The following is a 20954-nucleotide window of genomic DNA, read 5'->3' as shown; positions in this document are numbered from 1 at the left end:
TTTGGAGATTAATCCTTTGTCAGTTGCTTCATTTGCAAATATTTTCTCCCATTCTGAGGGTTGTCTTTTGGTCTTGTTTATGGTTTCCTTTGCTGTGCAAAAGCTTTGAAGTTTCATTAGGTCCCATTTGTTTATCTTTGTTTTTAGTTCCATTTCTCTAGGAGGTGGGTCCAAAAGGATCTTGCTGTGATTTATGTCATAGAGTGTTCTACCTATGTTTTCCTCTAAGAGTTTGATAGTTTCTGGCCTTACATTTAGGTCTTTAATCCATTTTGAGCTTATTTTTGTGTATGGTGTTAGGGAATGATCTAATCTCATACTTTTACATGTCCCTGTCCAGTTTTCCCAGCACCACTTATTGAAGAGGCTGTCCTTTCTCCACTGTACATTCCTGCCTCCTTTATCAAAGATAAGTTGGCCATATGTGCGTGGGTTTATCTCTGGGCTTTCTATCCTGATCCACTGATCTATCTTTCTGTTTTTATGCCAGTACCACACTGTCTTAATTACTGTAGCTTTGTAGTATAGTCTGAAGTCAGGCAGGCTGATTCCTCCAGCTCCGTTTTTCGTTCTCAAGATTGCTTTGGCTATTCGGGGTCTTTTGTTTTTCCAAACAAATTTTGAAATTTTTTGTTCTACTTCTGTGAAAAATGCCAGTGGTAGTTTGATAGGGATTGCATTGAATCTGTAGATTGCTTTGGGTAGTAGAGTCATTTTCACAATATTGATTCTTCCAATCCAGGAGCATGGTATATCTCTCCATCTATTTATATCATCTTTAATTTCTTTCATCAGTGTCTTATAATTTTCTGCATACAGGTCTTTTGTCTCCTTAGGTAGGTTTATTCCTAGATATTTTATTCTTTTTGTTGCAATGGTAAATGGGAGTGTTTTCTTGATTTCATTTTCAGATTTTTCATCATTAGTGTACAGGAATGCCAGAGATTTCTGTGCATTAATTTTGTATCCTGCTACTTTACCAAATTCATTGATTAGCTCTAGTAGTTTTTCGGTAGCATCTTTAGGATTCTCTATGTATAGTATCATGTCATCTGCAAACAGTGACTAGCTGTAACTTTTTTCATAAATACTTATGCCTTGGGACTTCCCTGTTGGCGCAGTGGTTAAGAATCCACCTGCCAATGCAGGGGACACGGGTTCAATCCCTGGCCCGGGAGGATCCCACATGCCACAGAGCAACTAAGCCCGTGCACCATAATCACTGAGCCTGTGCTCTATAGCCCACGAGCCACAACTACTGAGCCCACGAGCCACAACTACTGAAGCCCACACACCTAGATCCCGTGCTCCGCAACAAGAGAAGACACTGCAACGAGAAGCCTGCGCACCGCAACGAAGAGTAGCCCGGCTCGCTGCAACTAGAGAAAGCCCACGCGCAGCAATGAGGACCCAACACAGCCATTAATTAACTAATTAATTAATTAACCAAGCAATTAATTTTTAAAATTCTACAAAAAAATTCTTATGCCTAAATATGTATATTTTTCTTAATAATAAATTTTTAAAATTCTACATAGCAGGTTACTTTATTTAAAGATCATTTGACCAAAATTTAGTAGTGGTTGTATTTATCAGTCTGAGTGACAGTGTAAGTTGAAATGTGGATTTTTTTTCCCCTAACATATTTCTCTTGTTGCCATTATGTTTTTTGAGTGAACGGAGATGGTTGCGTTATGGAAAGATCTTTGGACTTGGCACTTGCTAGAGCAGGACAGAGGTGTTCAGTCTGTGGTCTTGAACAAATCATTTAATTTTTTAGAGCATCGATTTCAGGAACTTTAAAGCAACTATCATGCCAGGATAAAAGCGCTTTTTTTTCCTTTCTAGTGTTTATAGAAGTTTTGGAGGTTTTCCTAAGAAAAATAAGCACAAGTATATTCAGCGTCTCTCCTTGTTTCAGTTTGTCCACACCGGTGTTATCTTAGATTTAGGGCGTCTGCAAACAGAAATGGCATCCAACTTTGTCTAATGTCTAGTATTACATAAACAGGTTCTCTGTTTATATTATTTAAAGAAACTGAAATTTTAATAACATTATTGGTGACCTTTGAAGTAGTAGGTGATGGAAGTCATTGAAATATTAACTGAAAAGCTTATTTTAACCTTCTTCCTAATATACGTCTTTTGCCTTTATAAAACTGTTGTCATTGATTTTGACTGTTTTTAGATATTAGCATGGTATCTACTAATTATGTTAATTCCAGATTAGTGTATAATTTGAAAAATATGTATTAATTGTATGTTATCACTTTTCACCTTTTAGCTTGCTTTTGATAAAATTATGTTTTTTAATGAGTGATAACAGTTGGTTTTAGAGATTTCTACTGTAATTGCATTCGATCTCATGTACATGTATTATTTTGTGGCTCATGTGTCAAATACCTTTTTTTGTTGCAGTTAAGTGATAATACAGGATGGGTTTCAATTGTGTGTGTGCCTGTATGTTTGGTTTTGTTTTAGCTCGAAAGCTACATGATATTAACATGCTAGCTTTTTCTTATTTGCAGAGATCCTGCATATTTTGATGAAAATTGGCTAAACAGAATTAAAACTGAAGTAGGAGATAATTGGAGGCTAAAGGTATTTTCTTTTTATTTTCCTATTTGTTAATTAATCTTTTACTTGGGTGTATATCATACTTGTTGACTTTTGCTCTGATGTGTCTAGTGAGCTTTAGAAACTTATAGATAGCCTTTGGTGAAATAATCTAGAATTGAAGATTGGGGTAACCTGGAATTGCTCACCAAGATATAGTCTGAGTCGGTAAAGCATAGTGACTGAGGGCTCAGGCTTCAGAGCCAGACTGGCTGTGTCCACATCCCAGCCCAGCCGCTCACAGCCGCTGGGAAAGTCTTTAACCTTTCAGTGCCTGAGTTTTCCCGTTTGTAAAATGGGGATTGTGATAGGATCTACCTCACAGAGATAAACGAGTTAACACATACAATGTACTTAGGACAGTAATGTTAGTTGCTCGTGTTGTTATTGATCATTATTAACTGTGTCCAGAACACTCAGAGAACGGATTATTTTTATTTCCTTCCTAGTAGCCTTATTTTTCGGTATTCCTCCAGCATCTTTGATGGAAACCCACAGTGAGAAACACAGTTTACACTGCAGCCTCCCACCCGCGTAACTGCATGTTCCTGAATAGTTGAATACGTTTTTAACCTTACTTAATGCAGTAATGTTTTTCGTTTAGTTTTTGAAATATAAATTGCAACCCATCTGTAAATTATTTTATTAACTTTATATCTTGAAACGATTATAGATTCACAGGGGTTGGGAAAAGAAACGTACAGAGAAGTTCCACATACCTTTCCGCTAGTTTCTCCAGGGCTAACATCTTGCATGACTGTAATGCAGTAGCAAACCTGGGGAACCGATGTGGATACGATCCACAGCGTGTTCACAGTTCAGTCATTCTGCACACACCCTTCTGTGTGTTTGCGCGGCTCTGTGTGGCCCTGTCAGTGTGTAGACTCACATAACGGCCCTGCGGTGGCGATGCAGGCTGCCCCATCCCTGCCAGGTATCCCATCAACCACACCACCCTCGCCCGAACCCCTGGCCGCCGCTGACTTGTTCTCCATCTCTATAGTCTCCTTACACCACCTTGATCTGTGGTCATGACTGGCAGCTTGGAAAACTCTGGAGCCATTTATTTTTTATTTTTTAATTTTTTTTGCGGTACGCGGGCCTCTCACTGTTGTGGCCTCTCCCGTTGTGGAGCACAGGCTCCGGACGCACAGGCTCAGCGGCCATGTGGAGCCATTTATTTTTAATACACATTGGTAGGGACTCCGAAATGCAAGTGAGTGAGCGTGTGAAACCCCTGGACTTAAGATGAGCTAAGCTTGGTTTGTCTTTATATTTCCCCATAAAACACGTTTGAGGAAAATATTTATTCACTGACTAGATATTGGGTCTGCCAAAATCTAATTCCTCCTTTTCACTAAGCTAGAGTGAATGGATGCTGTTTAATTTCTAAATAACCTTTCAAGAATAGGCAGTTAAAGTGATGGCTTTTTAACGCTATAACCTGTTTAAAGTCGTGCTGCTAAATCAGCTCATGTTTGCTGCCGCTTCACAAGAGGGAGTTGCGTATCCCACGCCCCTGCACACAGTGTGCGCATAAATCCACAGGGTCTACAGTGTCACCAGGGTGGCAAAGGCAGTAACAGAGAGGAAACGAAATGTTTATTGTACTCTTAATATTCTGAACTGAAAGTAACCATTCCGATTTGCATTCCTATTCTCTATATTTTACCCTATATTATGTTTCTTCAATTTTATTTCTTCAATTTTTAGATTGATTTTAAGATACCATTGATTAATGATAAGATTTGTAGCTTTTTTCAGTGGAGAATAAACTACCATTTTAAGTGAACACATTGATTTTTAAGACTTTCTAATTTAAAATGTTATAATACGAAAAATTGAACACCCTAGAACCAGAGTAAGTATATTACATATTTTCCGTGTCTCCAAATTTTTAGGCATACAAAACATGTTAGTTTTATTTATGAGATTCTTTTTTTTTTAATGTGAAGTTTTCAGTTTATTTTCTCCCTTAAAAATAAGTATGTCTTTGATTAACTACTGGATCCCCCTGCTGTGGAATCTTTTATTTGATAGCTACCACTCCTACAGTCTTCTGTTCTAGGACACCTTCAACTATGAGCATCTGCCTGGGGACAGCCAGGTAGATGATCAACAGCATCATATCGTGTGTGCATATGACTTAACACAAATTCAGCCAGATGAGTTAGGTCAAAAAAAAAGAGGGAAGAAAATAAGTTTACAGTAAGTAGTGCAGGTGATTCTGCCCGTGATTTCACCCAGGTAACACGACCAGGAGCCTGCCCTCTGGAGTTGAGTGAGTGTTGGTCCCTCATCCTGTCTTGTTACTGGGATGCTTTCTATAGCACAAGTATCTTGACAATGCTGAGCGTTATACTAACATTTAAAGATGTAGTAGTATTTTTTTAACCTTACGGCTCCAAAATATTTACTTGGCCTCAGCTGAAGAAAAACACTTTTCTGACCATGGAGGAATTTGGAGACATTCCTTCATAGGTGACTACCTGATTTGTAGGTTGTGTTAGGAGATATCCAAGGGTAATTTTGACTGTAATTTTTGTTTAATGCTCTAACTTTAGAACTTACCCTCTATGTAAGATGCAACTCTACTTTTCTGGGTAAAACAGCACTGAGCTCAAGTCTTCAGTAAGGATGACACATTTTTTCTTTCCATGCAGAAGATCTATATAATTTAATCTTACTGTTAGGCCTTGTTCAGTTACCTTCGAATTTTTGTCAGTGTGGTTAGAACATTGAAAATTTAACATAATTGGATACTTAATTTGCTTTATAAATCTCTTAGATCAAATAAATTAAGCCACTGATAGTCCTTTTTATGATAGTAATTCAAATGTACTGTTGAATTTTATTTTTTATGTTTACTTTATGATTAACAAGAATGATCAGTTGGTTCAGAAATTTTTTAGGTTAAACTATATTTTCATCTGTGATTGCCTTTTACCCAGTTGTTTTCTCTCTCTTTAAACAGATAAGCAATTTAAAGAAAATTTTGAAAGGAATCCTGGATTACAATCATGAGGTGAGGAGTTTTTTTCATTCTGCTTGGAAGTATTACTGTAGGATAGTTTAATCTTACAATATTTTACAGTAGTTTCAAGTAAAGGAGATATTACCTTAATATTAATAATCAGCTTTATCTTCCATTGTATGGTCTCTAAGATGTTGGTTCAAAAAGCTGGTTCACCAGCTATTAGGTGATGACTAGATAATCTTTTTCACTCTAATATGGATAGTTTGTGAGTGGTTACTCATTTATGTTAAACTTTCCCTTCTGCTGTCCATTAACTCTCTCCTTTCTTCCCTTACTCGTGAAGGTGGTTTAGAGTCCACGCATACTTACTAACAAGTCCTGTGCCTACTTCCATTTTATTCCTCGGCAAACCCCTATCCCTAGATTAACTCAGTTTATCCTCTGAGTCTGCATCAGAACGGTCAGGATATCGCTGGGGGAAAAAAATCAGGCAGTGGAACTAGTTTTACTGTAAATTTCATGATCACAGATACCAAGTGGACACAACATAGCCTAGAAACACCTGTGTTATTTCCTTACTGTTTTTTCCCGACAAGCTTACGTGCATTTAAACCTACATCTGTACTTATGTTATCTGTCTTCACCTCAGTATGTGACTCTGCCGTCCACCCTACTATTCAAGTCCAAAGCCTACAGATCATCCTGCAGTCCTTCCTTCATTTGCTATCATCAGCAAGACCTATAGTTAAATCTCCAAAATACAGTTTTCTCTGTTTCTGCTGCCACCACCCTCTACCGAGCCATCACCAGCTTTTGCTTAGATTACTCGCGGAGTGTGCCCTGATTTCAGTCCTGCCCCGCTACAGTCTATTCTCCACTCTCAAGCCAGGATGATTTTTTAAAAAGGAGAATTTATGTCACTCTCATCCTCCAGGTCATCTTCCATGGTTTCCCGTCGCATCGAGAATCAGATCCACACTTCTTACCCGGAGCCACCGGACACCGCGTGACCCCTCTCACCTCCTCTTTCCCTTCTCCTTCCTTACCCATCACACTACAGCCACATTCATCCTGCTCCTGTGCTTTTAGAATCTTCTTTTTTCACTGTAGGGTTATCAGACAGAAACCTACCCATTTGTCTAAATGTGTCATTTCATTTGGGGCCAGTTTCCCCATGAAGGACGCCTCCATTCTCTTTCCTTATGTGGGTGTCTTGTTATCAGTATTTTGGAGTCAAACGGAGTGAAGGTGGCCAGGGGAGTCTTCCTGTTGTGGGCATGAACCTATATTGAACTTCTGCTCTTCCTGGTGCCCCCTGGTTCAGAACCTCTCAGGGTCTACTTCTCTGGAGAGTGCACATCCAGTCTTTCTGGGGGAGGTGGAGGGGTCAGTAGTACTCAGTTTCTTTGCTCAGTATACATACCACATACCAGACGAGGGGCTAAGTTGGTGTGACTCAGGATAGTTATAATTTACGTATGGGAGGTATAAATAGAAATTGGGAGTGAGATTGGCTTAACTGCTCTGCTCTTAGCAGTGAGTTTCTGGTGCTGACAGACTAACCTCTATCAAGTATTTTACTTGGTCATATAGATGTCAATGCAATTCTCATGTTTTCATCTGTGTCCAGATTTTAGGGCAGCAAATCAATGACTTTACTCTCCCTGACGTGAACCTTATCGGGGAGCATTCTGATGCCGCGGAGCTGGGGAGGATGCTCCAGCTCATCTTAGGCTGTGCTGTCAACTGTGACCAGAAGCAAGGTAACTTATTTGATGTTAGTGTATGCATGTAAAATGATTAAGGAAAGTAACACACACTGTATATTTTATATATAAATCACACGTACAAACAATAACATCTTAAGGCCCCCCACAAAGTATGCCATTTTCTATGATTTTTGCTAGTAATCTGTTTTCAAGCTTAAAAGAGTTTTACAGGTTAGAATAAATTTGATTATGATGATGTTCTTCCCCTCTCTGCAAGACTGCATAATTCTTTGAGTAGATTATTTTTAACTACACTGAATGTAATGAAGTTTACTGTTAATTGGACAAGGTCCAGCCAAATTAATTAATAATTAATTAATAATAGTTCAGCTATAGGAATGTAAAGATCGATATTGTAGATTGCACGTGCAAAGGGTTTACTTCATAAACATTTACTGAATTCGTGCATCGCGCTGGGGCTTGGAACACAGTGTCAGACAAAACCGATACAGGACCTGCCCTCACGGAACTTGCACTTGAGTGGGGTGGGCATTTCTAAGTAGAACCCTTGACTTTAAAAGGCAGATGAAAAATTACTTAATGTAGTTCATTGAATTCAGATAAGAATTTCTTATGTATTTATTCTGTTAGGAGATTCATCAGCTCTTGGAGATGTGTAGCTGTTAAGAGTTGGCTAATTACTTATTGCAGGGTGTGCATAGGAGAGGACAAGGATGTTACCTGTATCCGTCGTTCTGTGGGAAGGCAATCGAAACGTTTGTTGAGCTGCTCACGCAGACCAAGTGTTCTGTGTAACACCTAGCTTGAGGTTTTCCCTAAAAGTTACATAAATGATGAAGAATTTGAACAGGATTTTAACCTCTCACTGTCCAGAGGGCATGCTCTGGTCTCAGGAACACAGCAGAGAGCCTGGATCAGATGCACTTCTGAGTTGCCGAGTGTTACCTGTCACTGCCCTGGGGGCCCGGCCTGTTTCCTCGTCTGCAGAGGGAGGGCACGACAGCTGGTCGTCGTGGGGAGTCGGTGAAATGGTGTGTGTGTTTGCTTCGTAACCCGTAGCGCACCGCAGACACAAGGGCTCTGTGTTTAGAGGCTGTTTCTCAGTTCCTAGAAGTGAGGCGTTGGCTCAGTGTGCGTTTCTCTTGGCTATCTGACTTGTCAAATTGGGGCACACAAGTGGTGGTGTATTTGAAAAAGCAGAGATTAGCAGTAAAAACGCACTAAAAATAATATTTACCGAGTTCTCCCTCCTGCCTGGTTAACAGAACAAACAGCACTTTTTACAAGTTAGGAAACTGAGACTCCTGAGTATTGTTTGCCTTGCCCAAGATCTCTTGCCCGTGAGAGGCTCGCGAGGACAAAAACGCATGTCTCCCACATTAGAACTAAACGCTCTTTGTACTGAGCTGAGCTGTAGGCTTTGGACCTAGACGCTCACTTTGCAGGACAGACTCCCAGGCGTAGCCCAGCTCATTCTCCACGGCCTCCTGGATCTGCCAGTAGTCATACGTACTTGGATTTTGGACTTTTAAGATGTAACTTTTTTTTTTTTTAACTTTTCAAAACTAGTACATTAACGCGGTTCTCATCATCATTTTATCATCCAGCATTTTACGGTGTTCGCGGGGAAGGGCCTTGACGTGGCAACACCGCTTCTTAACTAACGCTTCCCCTCTCACACCTGACTAACCTCCGCCCCCTGTCCCCGTCACACCCTTCACACCCACGGGGCTGTCGTCCGTCTTCCTCCCATGACTGGGCCACTGCCTCTCCCCACCATGTTCACAGTCTTTCATTCCGATCCCGGCTGTGCCAGCTGCTCTGTAGCCTGGGGATTCTGTGCTTGGTGCCTCGTACCCAGCGCTCGTAGGACGCGCCTCACTAACAAACCAAACAAACAAAAAGTTCAGCTCAGACTAAAGGGATTCTTTTTTTTTTTTTTTAAACCGGAAAGTGGTTAAGTTATGATGCACAGTATTCCTGCTTTGGGCCTAAGAACGGTGCCTGTGGTTTAAGTGTGTAGTGTATACTTGCATGTGCATCATTGATTGGGTACCAGCATCCTTATGACAATACTTCCTTAAAAACATGCTTTGTTTAACTAAAAGCTTTGGCATTAACAACCAGAATGTCGTAATTTAATAGTGCTGTCAAAATTCTTTTTTTTTTTTTTTTTTTTTAAACAAGTTACCTGTCAAGCAAAGGACTACAGTTTGGCATTCCAAATCCATGAGTTTCTTGCCAGTAGGTCACTGTAACGATTGCACAGTAAGACTCTTTCATATAATATTAGAGTGCTGAGACTATTTTTTTTTTGGTGTTTTTTTGGGTATAGGGTGGAGAGAGGCAGGTTGAGGCTATAATTTCCTAATGACTTTACGTTTTAAAATGTTTCTTATTGGGTGGGGATGGGGGTGTGATGAATTGGGAGATTGGGATTGACATGTATACACTAATGTGTATAAAATGGATGACTAATAAGAACCTGCTCTATAAAAAAAATAAAATAAAATTCAAAAATTCAAAAATAATGTTTCTTATTAAAATATATTTACCGTATTTGTTGAAATCCAGCTGGCCTATTGATTTTTTATGCTTAATACCTGTTTTTTCATCTATTATTGGATTTGAAAATAATGAAAACTACTTCCAGGGCTTTATTTAGAAGGCAAGAAATTTTTTTTTTTTCAACTTTGTCACTAGGAACGGCTAAGGGAGCCTTCTCTTCTTCAGCATTGGTGAGGGTAAAGTTGATGAAATTGATGCTTTAGCTTATTAGAGATTTGGGTCATTATTTTAAAGCCCAGGGTTACACAGTGTTTGTTTAACTATAGCGTCAGTCTCTATCTTAAATGCACCTTAATTCTTTGTCCTGAGCAGGTCTCAGTTTCCCTAAGTTTTTTTTTTTTAATTGTAGAAAATATTAAGGTAGAAATTATGTACAATTCAATACTTTGATGTCACATAAGAATAAAACACAGACATCAAAGTTTTATAACATGTAGCAAAGAATAATGTGAAAGATTTTTAGATTTTAGGAATAGTAATACAGAGTCCTTTCCATTCTGGCCTTAGGCTGTACCGTTTCATTGTTTTACATTCCCGAGATCCTCCATTCCTGTGACCTTTAGCTGTAGCCTCAACTTTATGGGGGGGGGCAGTTATTTTTAAGGAAGGATAAATAATGTGATTTTCAGCCTTTACTTTACCTATGACACATGTATTTAACCATATACGAGGAATTCCGAGGAAGAATCAAAACACAGGAAACTTCTTTTCAGAATTCATGAAGTGTTAGCCTTTACTCCCTTGATTGTCTATAACTTGAACACTGACATTCCAGGTTGTTCTTACTTTCAGAGTACATCCAAGCCATCATGATGATGGAGGAATCTGTCCAACACGTTGTCATGACAGCCATCCAGGAGGTATGTTGGACCTTTGTGCTTACAGTTTGTGAGAAGTTAAAGGAGCAAACATGAGTTTAAGTAATTGAAGTAGAAATTTTAAAAAGAGATTCTCCTACTCATTTTTTGAGAATTTTTTTCTTCGCACTTATGCTATAGCTTGTCTCATTTTTATTTAAACGTTAAATGTTTATCTTGGAATTATAGATATTCCGTAACTATTCCTAATTTTTTTAAATGCTCTAATGAATTAGGAATAGTAGACTAATTCCTAAAGCCATTATGAATAATATCTATCTTAAACCAGCAGTCTGCCTCACACAAGTATTCGTTTCTTATTTGGAAGGAAATGGGTCTTCAACTCCAGCCAGACTCAAGGCAATTTCTAGATGAATATTTATTTGAAACTGTAGGAGGGGAAAAATGTTTTTTTCCTCTACCCTTTCAAGTTTTTAGCTGGAGCCTCTGTTAAAAACAAACAAACAAATAAAAAACAGATTAACAATAGAAGAGCATACAAATGTACTTAAGTTTTACACAACACAGGAGGCTTCATAAAGAAATGAAGATCAAAGAAGTGTTTCTTTTTTTTAAAAATTATTTTATTTATTTATTTTTGGCTGTGTTGGGTCTTTGTTGCTGCGCGCGGGCTTTCTCTAGTTGCGGCGAGCGGGGGCTACTCTTCCTTGTAGTGCGCGGGCTTCTTATTGTGGTGGCTTCTCTTGTTGCGGAGCACGGGCTCTAGGTGCGTGGGCTTCAGTAGTTGCGGCACGCGGGCTCAGTAGTTGTGGCTCGCGGGCTGTAGAGCACAGGGTCGGTAGTTGTGGCGCATGGGCTTAGTTGCACCGCGGTATGTGGGATCTTCCTGGACCAGGGATCAAACCCGTGTCCCCTGCCTTGGCAGGCGGATTCTCAACCACTGCACCACCAGGGGAGCCCAAAGAGGTGTTTCAACCTGAGTGTTTTGATGCTGGATTTGGTGAAAAGTGGAAAGTCTCGTGGAAAAATGTGATAGGGCGAAAAACGGCAAGTCCTGTTTGTTCAGATTCCTTCCGCATCCCTCTGACTTTGGAGATACGGATACTCCTTTCCTCTGAGTATAGGGAGGGTGCCTCTCACGTGAGGGACTTAAGACCTGCTTCAGAGGAAGGTCAGAAAATCTTTCCTGTCCCTGCTGTTTCTCAAATTCCTTCAGCTTGAAACATTCAACCTGCCAAGCTGCCATATTTGGGGGTAGCATGTCCTGAACTCCATCAGGTGTCAGACATAGAACTATAAAAGTGAAAATGACCTTAAGATGGGAGAATTTTTTAATCATAGAAGTAATGGAAGAAATCTTTAAGGGAACTAAAATAGTATAGAATGTAAGTAACAGAAAAAAATGCAACAGACAAACATGAAAAATGCTAAATGCAAATTAAGATAAAGTGTTTCCTTTTTTATTTTACTTTTTTAATTTTTTATTTAAAAAATTTTTTAACATCTTTATTGGAGTATAATTGCTTTACATTGCTGTGTTATATAACAAAGTGAATCAGCTCTATGTATACATGTATCCCCATTTCTCCTCCCTCTTGCGTCTCCCTCCCACCCCCACTTCCTATCCCCGCCGCAGGTGGTCACAAAGCACCGAGCTGATCTCCCTGTGCTATGAAGCATTTCCTTTTAAATCCGACCAACTGACTATGAATCCAGCAGTTCCCACTACCTCCTCAGATTTGATTATTTGCTGGAATGACTCATAGAACTCAGTAACAGTGACGGTTTATTACAGCAAAAGGATACGAATCAGAACCAGCCCCCCACCCCCCGAAATGGAGGTCTGGGAGGGTCCCAAACTCAGTCTCTGTTGTCCCCTCCCCGTGGAATCAAGACATGTCACCCTCCCAGCACATTACTGTGTGACAACACACACAGAGCTGCCACCCAGGGAAGCAAGCTCACCCGAGCTTTCATGTCCAGCGTTTTGTTGGTGTTTCATTTTATAGGTGTGGTTGGTTGGATCATTGGCCACAAGGTTGAACTAAATTTCCAGCCCCTGTCTCCTCCCCAGAGGCCAGGCTGATAGCAAGTGGCTCAAAGCCCCAACCCTCTCATATGCGGTTGGTTTTCCTGGCGTCACCAGCCCCCAACCAGAGTCACCTCCTAGCTTAAACTATCTAGGGACCCACCATGAATAACAAAGACACTCAGCAGAGAAATCCCAGAGATTTAGCGGCTACCTCCCAGTTACTCACTGGGGACAAAGGATTAGCCAAATTCACTATTATGCAGGACATTTCAGCAAAGCAAAGCTTTTAAGAGAGGATCAGTTTGTCAGTCAGCACTGATGGTAGGAGGGTAAACTAACAAAATGATGGTCGCCCAAGCAAGATATGAGTTTAATTTGCTCTGAAGTGGTCATGGGTTGGCTCCGTAGGCATCAGGGACGCAGCTTTCTTGCATCTTGTTGTCTGCCATCCCTACTATGTGATTCCCACCCCGTGGTCAGCCGTGGCTGTTTGGCTTCCAGCCCTCACATTCACATTCCGGCCAGCAGGCAGGGCTGAAGGAAGGTTCTCCACTTCCTCTTAGTAAACTTCCAGGAATTCTCACTTCTGTTATCCAGCTGTTACTCACATTGCCACACAGGGAAGCTGGGAAATGTGGTCTTTTTTCCAAGTGGTCATGGACCCGGCCAAAATTTGAGGATTCTGTTACTAAGCAAAGACAGGAAAAATAATAAGGGGGCCACTAACTGTTCTGCCTTACTGTAATTGATCCTGTAATTTCACTTTTAGGAATTTATTCTGAGGAAATCTGAAATAGAGAGATGGATAGTGATAATCGTACTGGCAAGCGTTTATCTACACCTACTATGTGCTGATGATGCTGGTACTCGCTAACGCAGTACATTTTACGTGCATATTCATTTTGTTTATTTAGTAAATACTTATCGAGCACCTAGAATGCAGTAGGAGCTATAGGAGGCCTTCAGGATACAACTATGGAAGAGATAGACATGGCCTCTTGTCTCACAAAGTGTGATCTAAAGGGAAGAATGGCCAAACGAGCAATTCAAATACATCCAAAGCATTCAGAATGAAAAGTGCCGTGATGGGGAAAAGATAGTGGGACCTCAAAGGAGTGTGTCCCTCAGCGTGGGGATGCTGGGGAAGGGTTCTCAGCGAATGCGGCATCTCGTCTGAGCATTGGAGGAGGAGAAGAGGTCAGGAAGGGCACACGCTTGCGGTCCAGGAGGCAGCCGCATGGCGCGGGGAGGTGTCGGAAGAAGCCTCAGCAGGCGCGGGGGGTGTGGGTGCTGGAGGCAAGGCAAGAGCCGTAAGGCCAGTAGGACGCTGAGCAGCTTTGTGGAAAGAGCTGGAATTTTGGAAACCAGTGAAGTGCTTTTTAAGGAGAAAATACACTGAAGTCTGTATTTGAGAAAATCCAGGCAGTGAGAAGAATGGATCGGAGGAAAACAAGGCTAGAAAAAGGGAGAGCAGTTGAGACCTTAGTAGTTATCTGGTGAGGAACGATGGAAGCCTGAACTAGGTCATGGCGGCTGGGTGGAGAGAAGTGGACAGGTTTGAACATTGTCAGAGCTTTACTTAATAGGCTTGGTGACTGATTGGGCCGTGGAGGAGGACGGGGTGGCTGGATAGAACTGTAGAGTTGCAGAAGGGCTTTTGTAAGATGATGGTCTGTATGTCTTTATTCAACTGCAGCTGACTTTGATTTTTTTTTTCTGTTGTGGTAAAATACACATAACATAAAGTTTACCATTTTCAAGATTATTTTGTAGCATGTGTCAATATCTAGTTCCTTTTCGTGGCTGAATGGTATTCCATGGTGTGGGTGTGCCACATCTTGTTTATCCAGTCATCATTTGATGGACGTTTGAGTTGTTTCCACCTTTTTGGTATTGCGAGTAGTGCTGCTGTGAACCTGAGTGTACGGGGTTGTTTTGAATACCTGTTTTTATTTTATTTTTTAAATAAATTTATTTATTTGTTTATTTATATATTTTTGGCTGTGTTGGGTCTTCGTTGCTGCATGCGGGTTTTCTCTAGTTGCGGTGAGCAGGGGTTACTCTTAGTTGTGGTGCTCCAGCTTCTCATTGCGGTGGATTCTCTTGTTGTGGAGCACAGGCTCTAGGTGCGCGGCTTCTGTAGTTGTGGCACGTGGGCTCAGTAGTTGTGGCACACGGGTTTAGTTGCTCTGCGGCATGTGGGATCTTCCCGGACCAGGGCTCGAACCCGTGTCCCCTGCATTGGCAGGTGGATTCTTAACCACCAGGGAAGTCCGAGCACCTGTTTTTAATTCTTTTGGGTATATACCCAGAAATTGAATTTCTGGGTCACATGGTAATTCTATGTTTAACTTTTTGAGGAAGTGCCAGCACAGGTGTGTTTTCCACAGGTGCTGCACCATTTTACATTCCCACCAGCAATGTGCTAAGAATTCTAATTTCTCTCCCTCATTGTCAACCCTTGTTATTGTCCATCTTCTTGATATTAGCCATCCTAGTGGATGTGAAGTGTTCTCTAATTGTGACTTACTTGTATTTCCCTAAAGACTAATGATGTTGAGCATCTTTTCATATGTTTGTTGGGCATTTGTATATTATCTTCTCTGGAGAAATGTGATTGGTAATCAAGTAAATGATAGTCTTTTAGTTCTTTAAATGCTAATAGGAAGAAGCCACAGGAAAGAGCAAGATAGAGGTTGAGATAACAAGAGAGAGGATGATAAATAGTACAGGGTCTCTGAGAAGCTGGGAAGAGACAGGGTTGAGAGTGTATTACAACAAGATTGAAGAAGGAAAGGATGGGTATGAATGCTGCCAATTTTGTAGGTTAAGGTACAGGAAACTGGGGAATTTCTTATCTGGAGGCAAGGTTTTCTGATGAAGAGTAGTGGGGAGTTGGTGAGGTTTGAGAAGCAGGAAAGGTTTGGAATAATCTCTAAAGGGAACAAAGAGATTGCTGATTGGGGAAGCATAGCTGCACTTTGGGGGCAACTTTGAAGGCCCAGCTGAGATTGGAAACTATATATTATGTTTTATGGTTTAAAAAATATTTACTCTCTCAGTACTTAGCAGTCAGGATATATGGCCAGAAGAGATAGGCAGCTGGATTGGTCTTGGATTGAGATTTTGCCCCAGAGAAGGTATTAAGGTAAGAGAATCGATTATATTGACAAAGTCATCACAATAATAGACCATGAAGTCTAGGCCAGAAAGAGAAGGTAACTGATTAAACAGATGATGAAGTACGTAACCTAAAGTACGGAGTGGGGAGATTTCCAAAAATAAGATGACGATGTTGGCAGAAGAAAGAGGAGTAGGCTTCAGGCAGGCAGAACAGTTACGTTCACCGTGGAGTCTAAGCAAAGTGAGGAAGAATGAACGTAAGATGGTGGGCTGTCAGTGAAGACCAGGGAGGAAGTCGGGAGGTATAGGACCTGGAAACCTCTTCGAGGTGGACATCCTAGCTGGGATTGACTGGGAGGAGGCTGTGTTCAGGGGGTCTTATTCACAGGTGCTGCTGTGTTGTGATAAGAACTAACATGTAACAACGGGGACTGAAAGAAAATACCTCTACTCCCGTCTGCCCCCCCGCACCCCCCGAATTAGATCCTTCCTCTCTTAGTGTCTGTCACAGCCCTCATCACGTGACACTGAATTTGTCTTTCTTACTTGAGCTGTGTGAAACCCATGGCACAGGTAGCTTCTTGAATAGTTCAGAATTATAGACGTGGTTATTTCTGGATGGTAGAATATTGGGTGTTTTCTCTTTGTATTTTTTCTGAATTTTATCTTCTCTACATTGGGTGTTATTTTTTTAATTGGAAGAAAAATCTTTTGAGCATCTTTTTATTAATATTCTTACAATAACAGCGTAAAAAATTGAAGCCAGTATTCTTTTACTCTTTCTGAGATTTGTTTCCCTCCTAATTATGCTAAGGGACCTTCACTCTTGTCATGACATTAATAGAGAGCAGTGGTTCTCAGACTTCAGTGTGTGGTGCTGGGCCCTAACCCTAGCGTCTCTGATTCAGTCAATCTGGGCAGGGACCCAAGAATTTGCATTTCTGACACGTTCCTAGGCAATGCTGCTGTTGTTGGTTTGGGGGCTTCTCAGTCAGTGTTGAGAACCACTGATGCAGAGGAAAAGGTACAGCTGAGCCTAACATTTCAGTCCTTTAGAGAGTGGAGTGAAGGCTGAGATGACAAGATCTCCCAGTAGTCTCTCCCCACGTTTCTAATTGTCCCTCTCTTTTGTCCTTCAGACAGAGCATAAGAAGGAAACAGGAGAAAATGGGGACATTTGAGTCTGCCCCTGACATTGGTCACAGTCAGAATTTTACCCCTTCTCCCCAAACCCTCACACACCCTCTGGATCTTCTCTGTGTGCAACACAAGGGTGAGAGAGGCTGAGACCTAGATTCGTGTGTATGTGCGTGTCATCACTGAACATTAGCAGTTAATTTAGACTGATATTGATGTGACCCACGTTTATTCTTCAGAAATAGTTACTTAGTGTTACTATTTTTTTTTTTTACTGAAAAGTCAATATTTTAAATATTTAGCCACATTTTAACTTAAAGACTTGTCTTTTTGGTGGTAAGGATAAGTAATACTTGAGTCTCATGACTGGCCCTGCTGTGAAAATGCATACCAGAATTACACGTGTGATTTTAAGTGAAGGCTAATCCTGCAGCAAAACAAAGCTCCAGGCTGAAGAGCTTCAGTGTCTAGGAAGATGTTCCTTTTACATTTGTGATTTCATTGTAATTTTTATAATTCTATGGCAGCTGGGTGTTCATGTTTGTTGTTGTAAGTGTATTATATAGAATGTCACTTTTTTCTCGTGGTTGTAATCATTTAAATCTTAATTTCAGCTGATGAGTAAAGAGTCTCCTGTCTCTGCTGGGAATGATGCCTATGTTGACCTTGATCGCCAGGTACCTGATCTTGCATTGTTTTTATCCATGCAGAGATTAAAGGGTGAACTTTAGATATTAATGAAAAGGATTTTTCAGTTGAAATTGCTTATGAAATATATTGGTATAATTCTTTATTTTTTACCTAAAATTCAAGAACTTAAGCCACTTTACTAATGGATATTACACACTTGTAATTAAATTTGTAATTTGTAATTAACATATTATTGCACAACCCACTTTAAAATAAATTAACCTCTTTAGCTTACTATAATTCATGTTTTCTAGTCATGGTTTTTCTTTTTCCATTAGTGATATCTTTCTGTATGCCACGTTTAACACAATAGTTGCAGTCCTGGAAAATGGCATGCATTTAATCCTGTGATTTATTTATAATACAAAAGATATCTTACCTTTTATTTCATGTTATTCTTCCATTGAAGAAGTCTCCTCTACCCTTCATCTTTGTGAAGAAGTGAACTGTCTGGTTTTCACTGACCGCCCATCATCTTAGTTCATTCTTCCTCACTTTGCTTAGACTCCACGGTGAACATAACTGTTCTGCCCGCCTAAAGCCTACTCCTCTTTCTTCAGCCAACATCATCATCTTATTTTTGGAAATCTCCCCACTTCATACTTTAGCTTACGCAGTTCATCATCTGTTTAATCAGTTACCTTCTCTTTCTGGCCTAGACTTCATGGTCTATTATTGTGATGATTTTGTCAAAATAATCGATTCTCTTACCTTAATACCTTCTCTGGGGCAAAATCTCAATCCAAGACCAATCCAGCTGCTTATCTCTTCTGGCCATATATCCTGACTGCTAAGTACTGAGAGAATAAATATTTTTTCAACCATACAACAATTGTGTTGAAATACATTAGCTATTTATTTTAACAATTGAACCCCTGTTCCTCTAGCACATATATATTTTACCAAGGTGAGATTTCTCAGTTATTACAGAATCAACATTACCAAGAACCAAGTATCCCTAGGAGATGTATAAGAAAACTTGATATGAGTAAAGAACCAATTTCCAAGTACAGAAAAGACAAGACTCAGGACGAAAAGATGTCTGCAGTTGGAAGAAACCCTTCTTTTGCCTCGTGCAGAAGGGTTCTTGATTTCTCCCTGCCCCACAGAAAGAACAGGGGGAAGCATTTTAGTTCTGTATTGCACATGTGCGATCATTAGTTGTTGCCACGTCATATTGCGATGTTCACTGTAGCTCTTTGCTTCTACCCAGCTGAAGAAAACTTCAGAGGAACTGAATGAAGCTTTGTCGGCCAAGGAAGAAATTGCTCAAAGGTGCCATGAGTTGGATCTGCAGGTAAGAGATCTGGTTTTGCACCACCTGTTTGCAGCACGGCTCTGCATCCCACCATGTGCCCTGGGTCCCACGTGTGGTACAGTTTGGCTGTAACACAGCCCTAGTTCGAGAAGAAAAAGGAAACAGAGCCTGGAAAAAGAGTGCAGACTGAACAAAGGTCAGAGTTTTCCTTCCTTCTCACAGCCCCATCAAATTCGTAATAAATGAATTTAAAATGGGATAAGCCCACAAGAAAAGAAGAGCAAGAGGAGAGAGATCGGCTCTCAGGAGGGCTGGGGGAGATTTTTAAAAGCCCTGATTTGTAGCGTTTTCCTATTTCCATGGTATAAACACTGTCACAGCGACCAATTCCGACTGTTAATGGCTTAACAGTCGGCTCACCAGACTCCCGAATATTTAGCAAGCAGCTTGGTTATAGCCAGCAACAGCACACCACTGCTCATCATCAACCTCAGAAGGCCAAAAGGCAGTTGGATAAAGTGCCAAACGGCCTAAAAGGAGTAAAGAATGCAGTGGCCAAGAACACCTATAAAGGGGGAGGGAGCTGCTGTAGCTGAACCCCAGAGAGCCCCCATGCTTGGTGGAAGGCTGCAGCGAGGTGTAATGGGGTCTTCTGTAGGTGAGCTCAGCCCCATTGCCCGTCACCCACTGCAGATACCCTGACCTGTAGCTGGTTTCTCAATCAGAGGGTTCTCTTCTAAAGAATTTAGGCAAACAGAAGTACAGGAGGTTAGACTGAGTATTAGTATTGCAGGGTAAGGCCTTTTCATTTTGACCTTTCTGGATTCTCTAATTTACAGAAAACCGATTCTTACATGTGAGGAAAATCTGTGTAACAAAAAAGAGAAGGGTCAAGATAAACAGGAAACTAGCCCTAGAGGAGGTGGAGAAATTGGGGTAGTAGAAGAGATTTTTCTTTTTAATTTTTTAATACCCTCGTGAAATTGGTGAAGATATTGCATCTATAGAATAAGGACAAGATGCTATTTTAAAAAGAAAAAATCAGAGATCAAGAAACACTAAAAATAGAATTGTCAAAGTAAAAAAATTCAATAGACTAATTAAAAATAAAGTTGAAGAAATCTCTCCTAAATTAAAAGACAGAAAATAAGAAATAAAATTGTTTGGGATTTACCTCAAAATCAGGGAGGAGGGGGGAATGGATGGAAGTCCAGATGGATGCATAATTGGCCATGTTTTGATACTTGTTAAAGCTGGGTAATAGGTACACAGGGTTCGTGATATTTTATACTAGAAGCATTTTACCTTGAAAGGCGTAAGAGTTGGTCATTGCTTTGGATGCAGATAGGAAGAAGTGTGATCAGAGCACACTTTCTGGGTTATGTAGTAAATACTATTTACCTAGTCATAATGTTAAGTGCTGTTAATTGCTTTTCAGATTCTAAAATTCAGCTATACACAAATGCAGTATTTTACAATAATGATAAATAAGAGTTGGTTGTTTTTATGAGCAGGATATAAATATTCTGTTTGACGGTGTAACGTTCAAGTCGTACACTGGGATTGGCAGACTGCAGCCGGCCCTCTGTCTCGTGAGTAAAGTGGTAGCGCAGGCGGGCTTGTTCCTTGATGTGCTGTCTCTGGTGCTTTCACGCTGCAGAGACAGGGTTGAGGACTCGCCACGAGACCTGTGGCTCTGAAAGGCTCAGCTGTTCACTGCCCTGTTCCTTACGGAAGAGTTTACCAGTCCCTGGTGGGAACAGATCGCAGAGCTAGTGGGGGGGCTGCAGAGAGGTTATGAGGAGATTGGTGGCAGGGCCGTGACACACTCAGCCCTGCAGAAAGCAGTCGTAACACAGGCATGCTGATGTGACCTCTGAGGTAGCGATGTGAACGTCACTGGTCTTCAGCATCCAGCCCTGCCTGTGGAGAAGCAGTGTTCTGAAAGTAAAGATGCGGGTGCTGGAGGTGAGCAGGAGAAGCAGGGTGAGGCAGAGAGGTGAGG

General features: G+C 40.8%; 1 protein-coding gene across 1 annotated transcript in view; it reads left to right on the top strand.

Annotated features, from left to right (window-relative positions):
* HOOK3 (hook microtubule tethering protein 3) overlaps nucleotides 1-20954 on the top strand; it is a gene marked incomplete at its 5' end in the record, with an annotated part of 97104 nt that overhangs the window by 29030 nt on the left and 47120 nt on the right. The window contains 6 exons of the mRNA XM_079726530.1: nucleotides 2529-2601; nucleotides 5591-5641; nucleotides 7224-7356; nucleotides 10684-10751; nucleotides 17616-17678; nucleotides 18905-18988. Of these exons, the coding sequence (XP_079582656.1) occupies nucleotides 2529-2601; nucleotides 5591-5641; nucleotides 7224-7356; nucleotides 10684-10751; nucleotides 17616-17678; nucleotides 18905-18988 (472 nt within the window). The remainder of the gene's footprint in view (nucleotides 1-2528; nucleotides 2602-5590; nucleotides 5642-7223; nucleotides 7357-10683; nucleotides 10752-17615; nucleotides 17679-18904; nucleotides 18989-20954) is intronic.

The sequence above is a fragment of the Hyperoodon ampullatus genome (assembly GCF_949752795.1).
Source record: "Hyperoodon ampullatus genome assembly, chromosome: 20".
In the NCBI taxonomy this organism is placed as follows: Eukaryota; Metazoa; Chordata; class Mammalia; order Artiodactyla; family Ziphiidae; genus Hyperoodon; species Hyperoodon ampullatus.
Note: the sequence above shows the minus strand (reverse complement) of the source record. Positions and strands in the feature narration are given on the sequence as shown.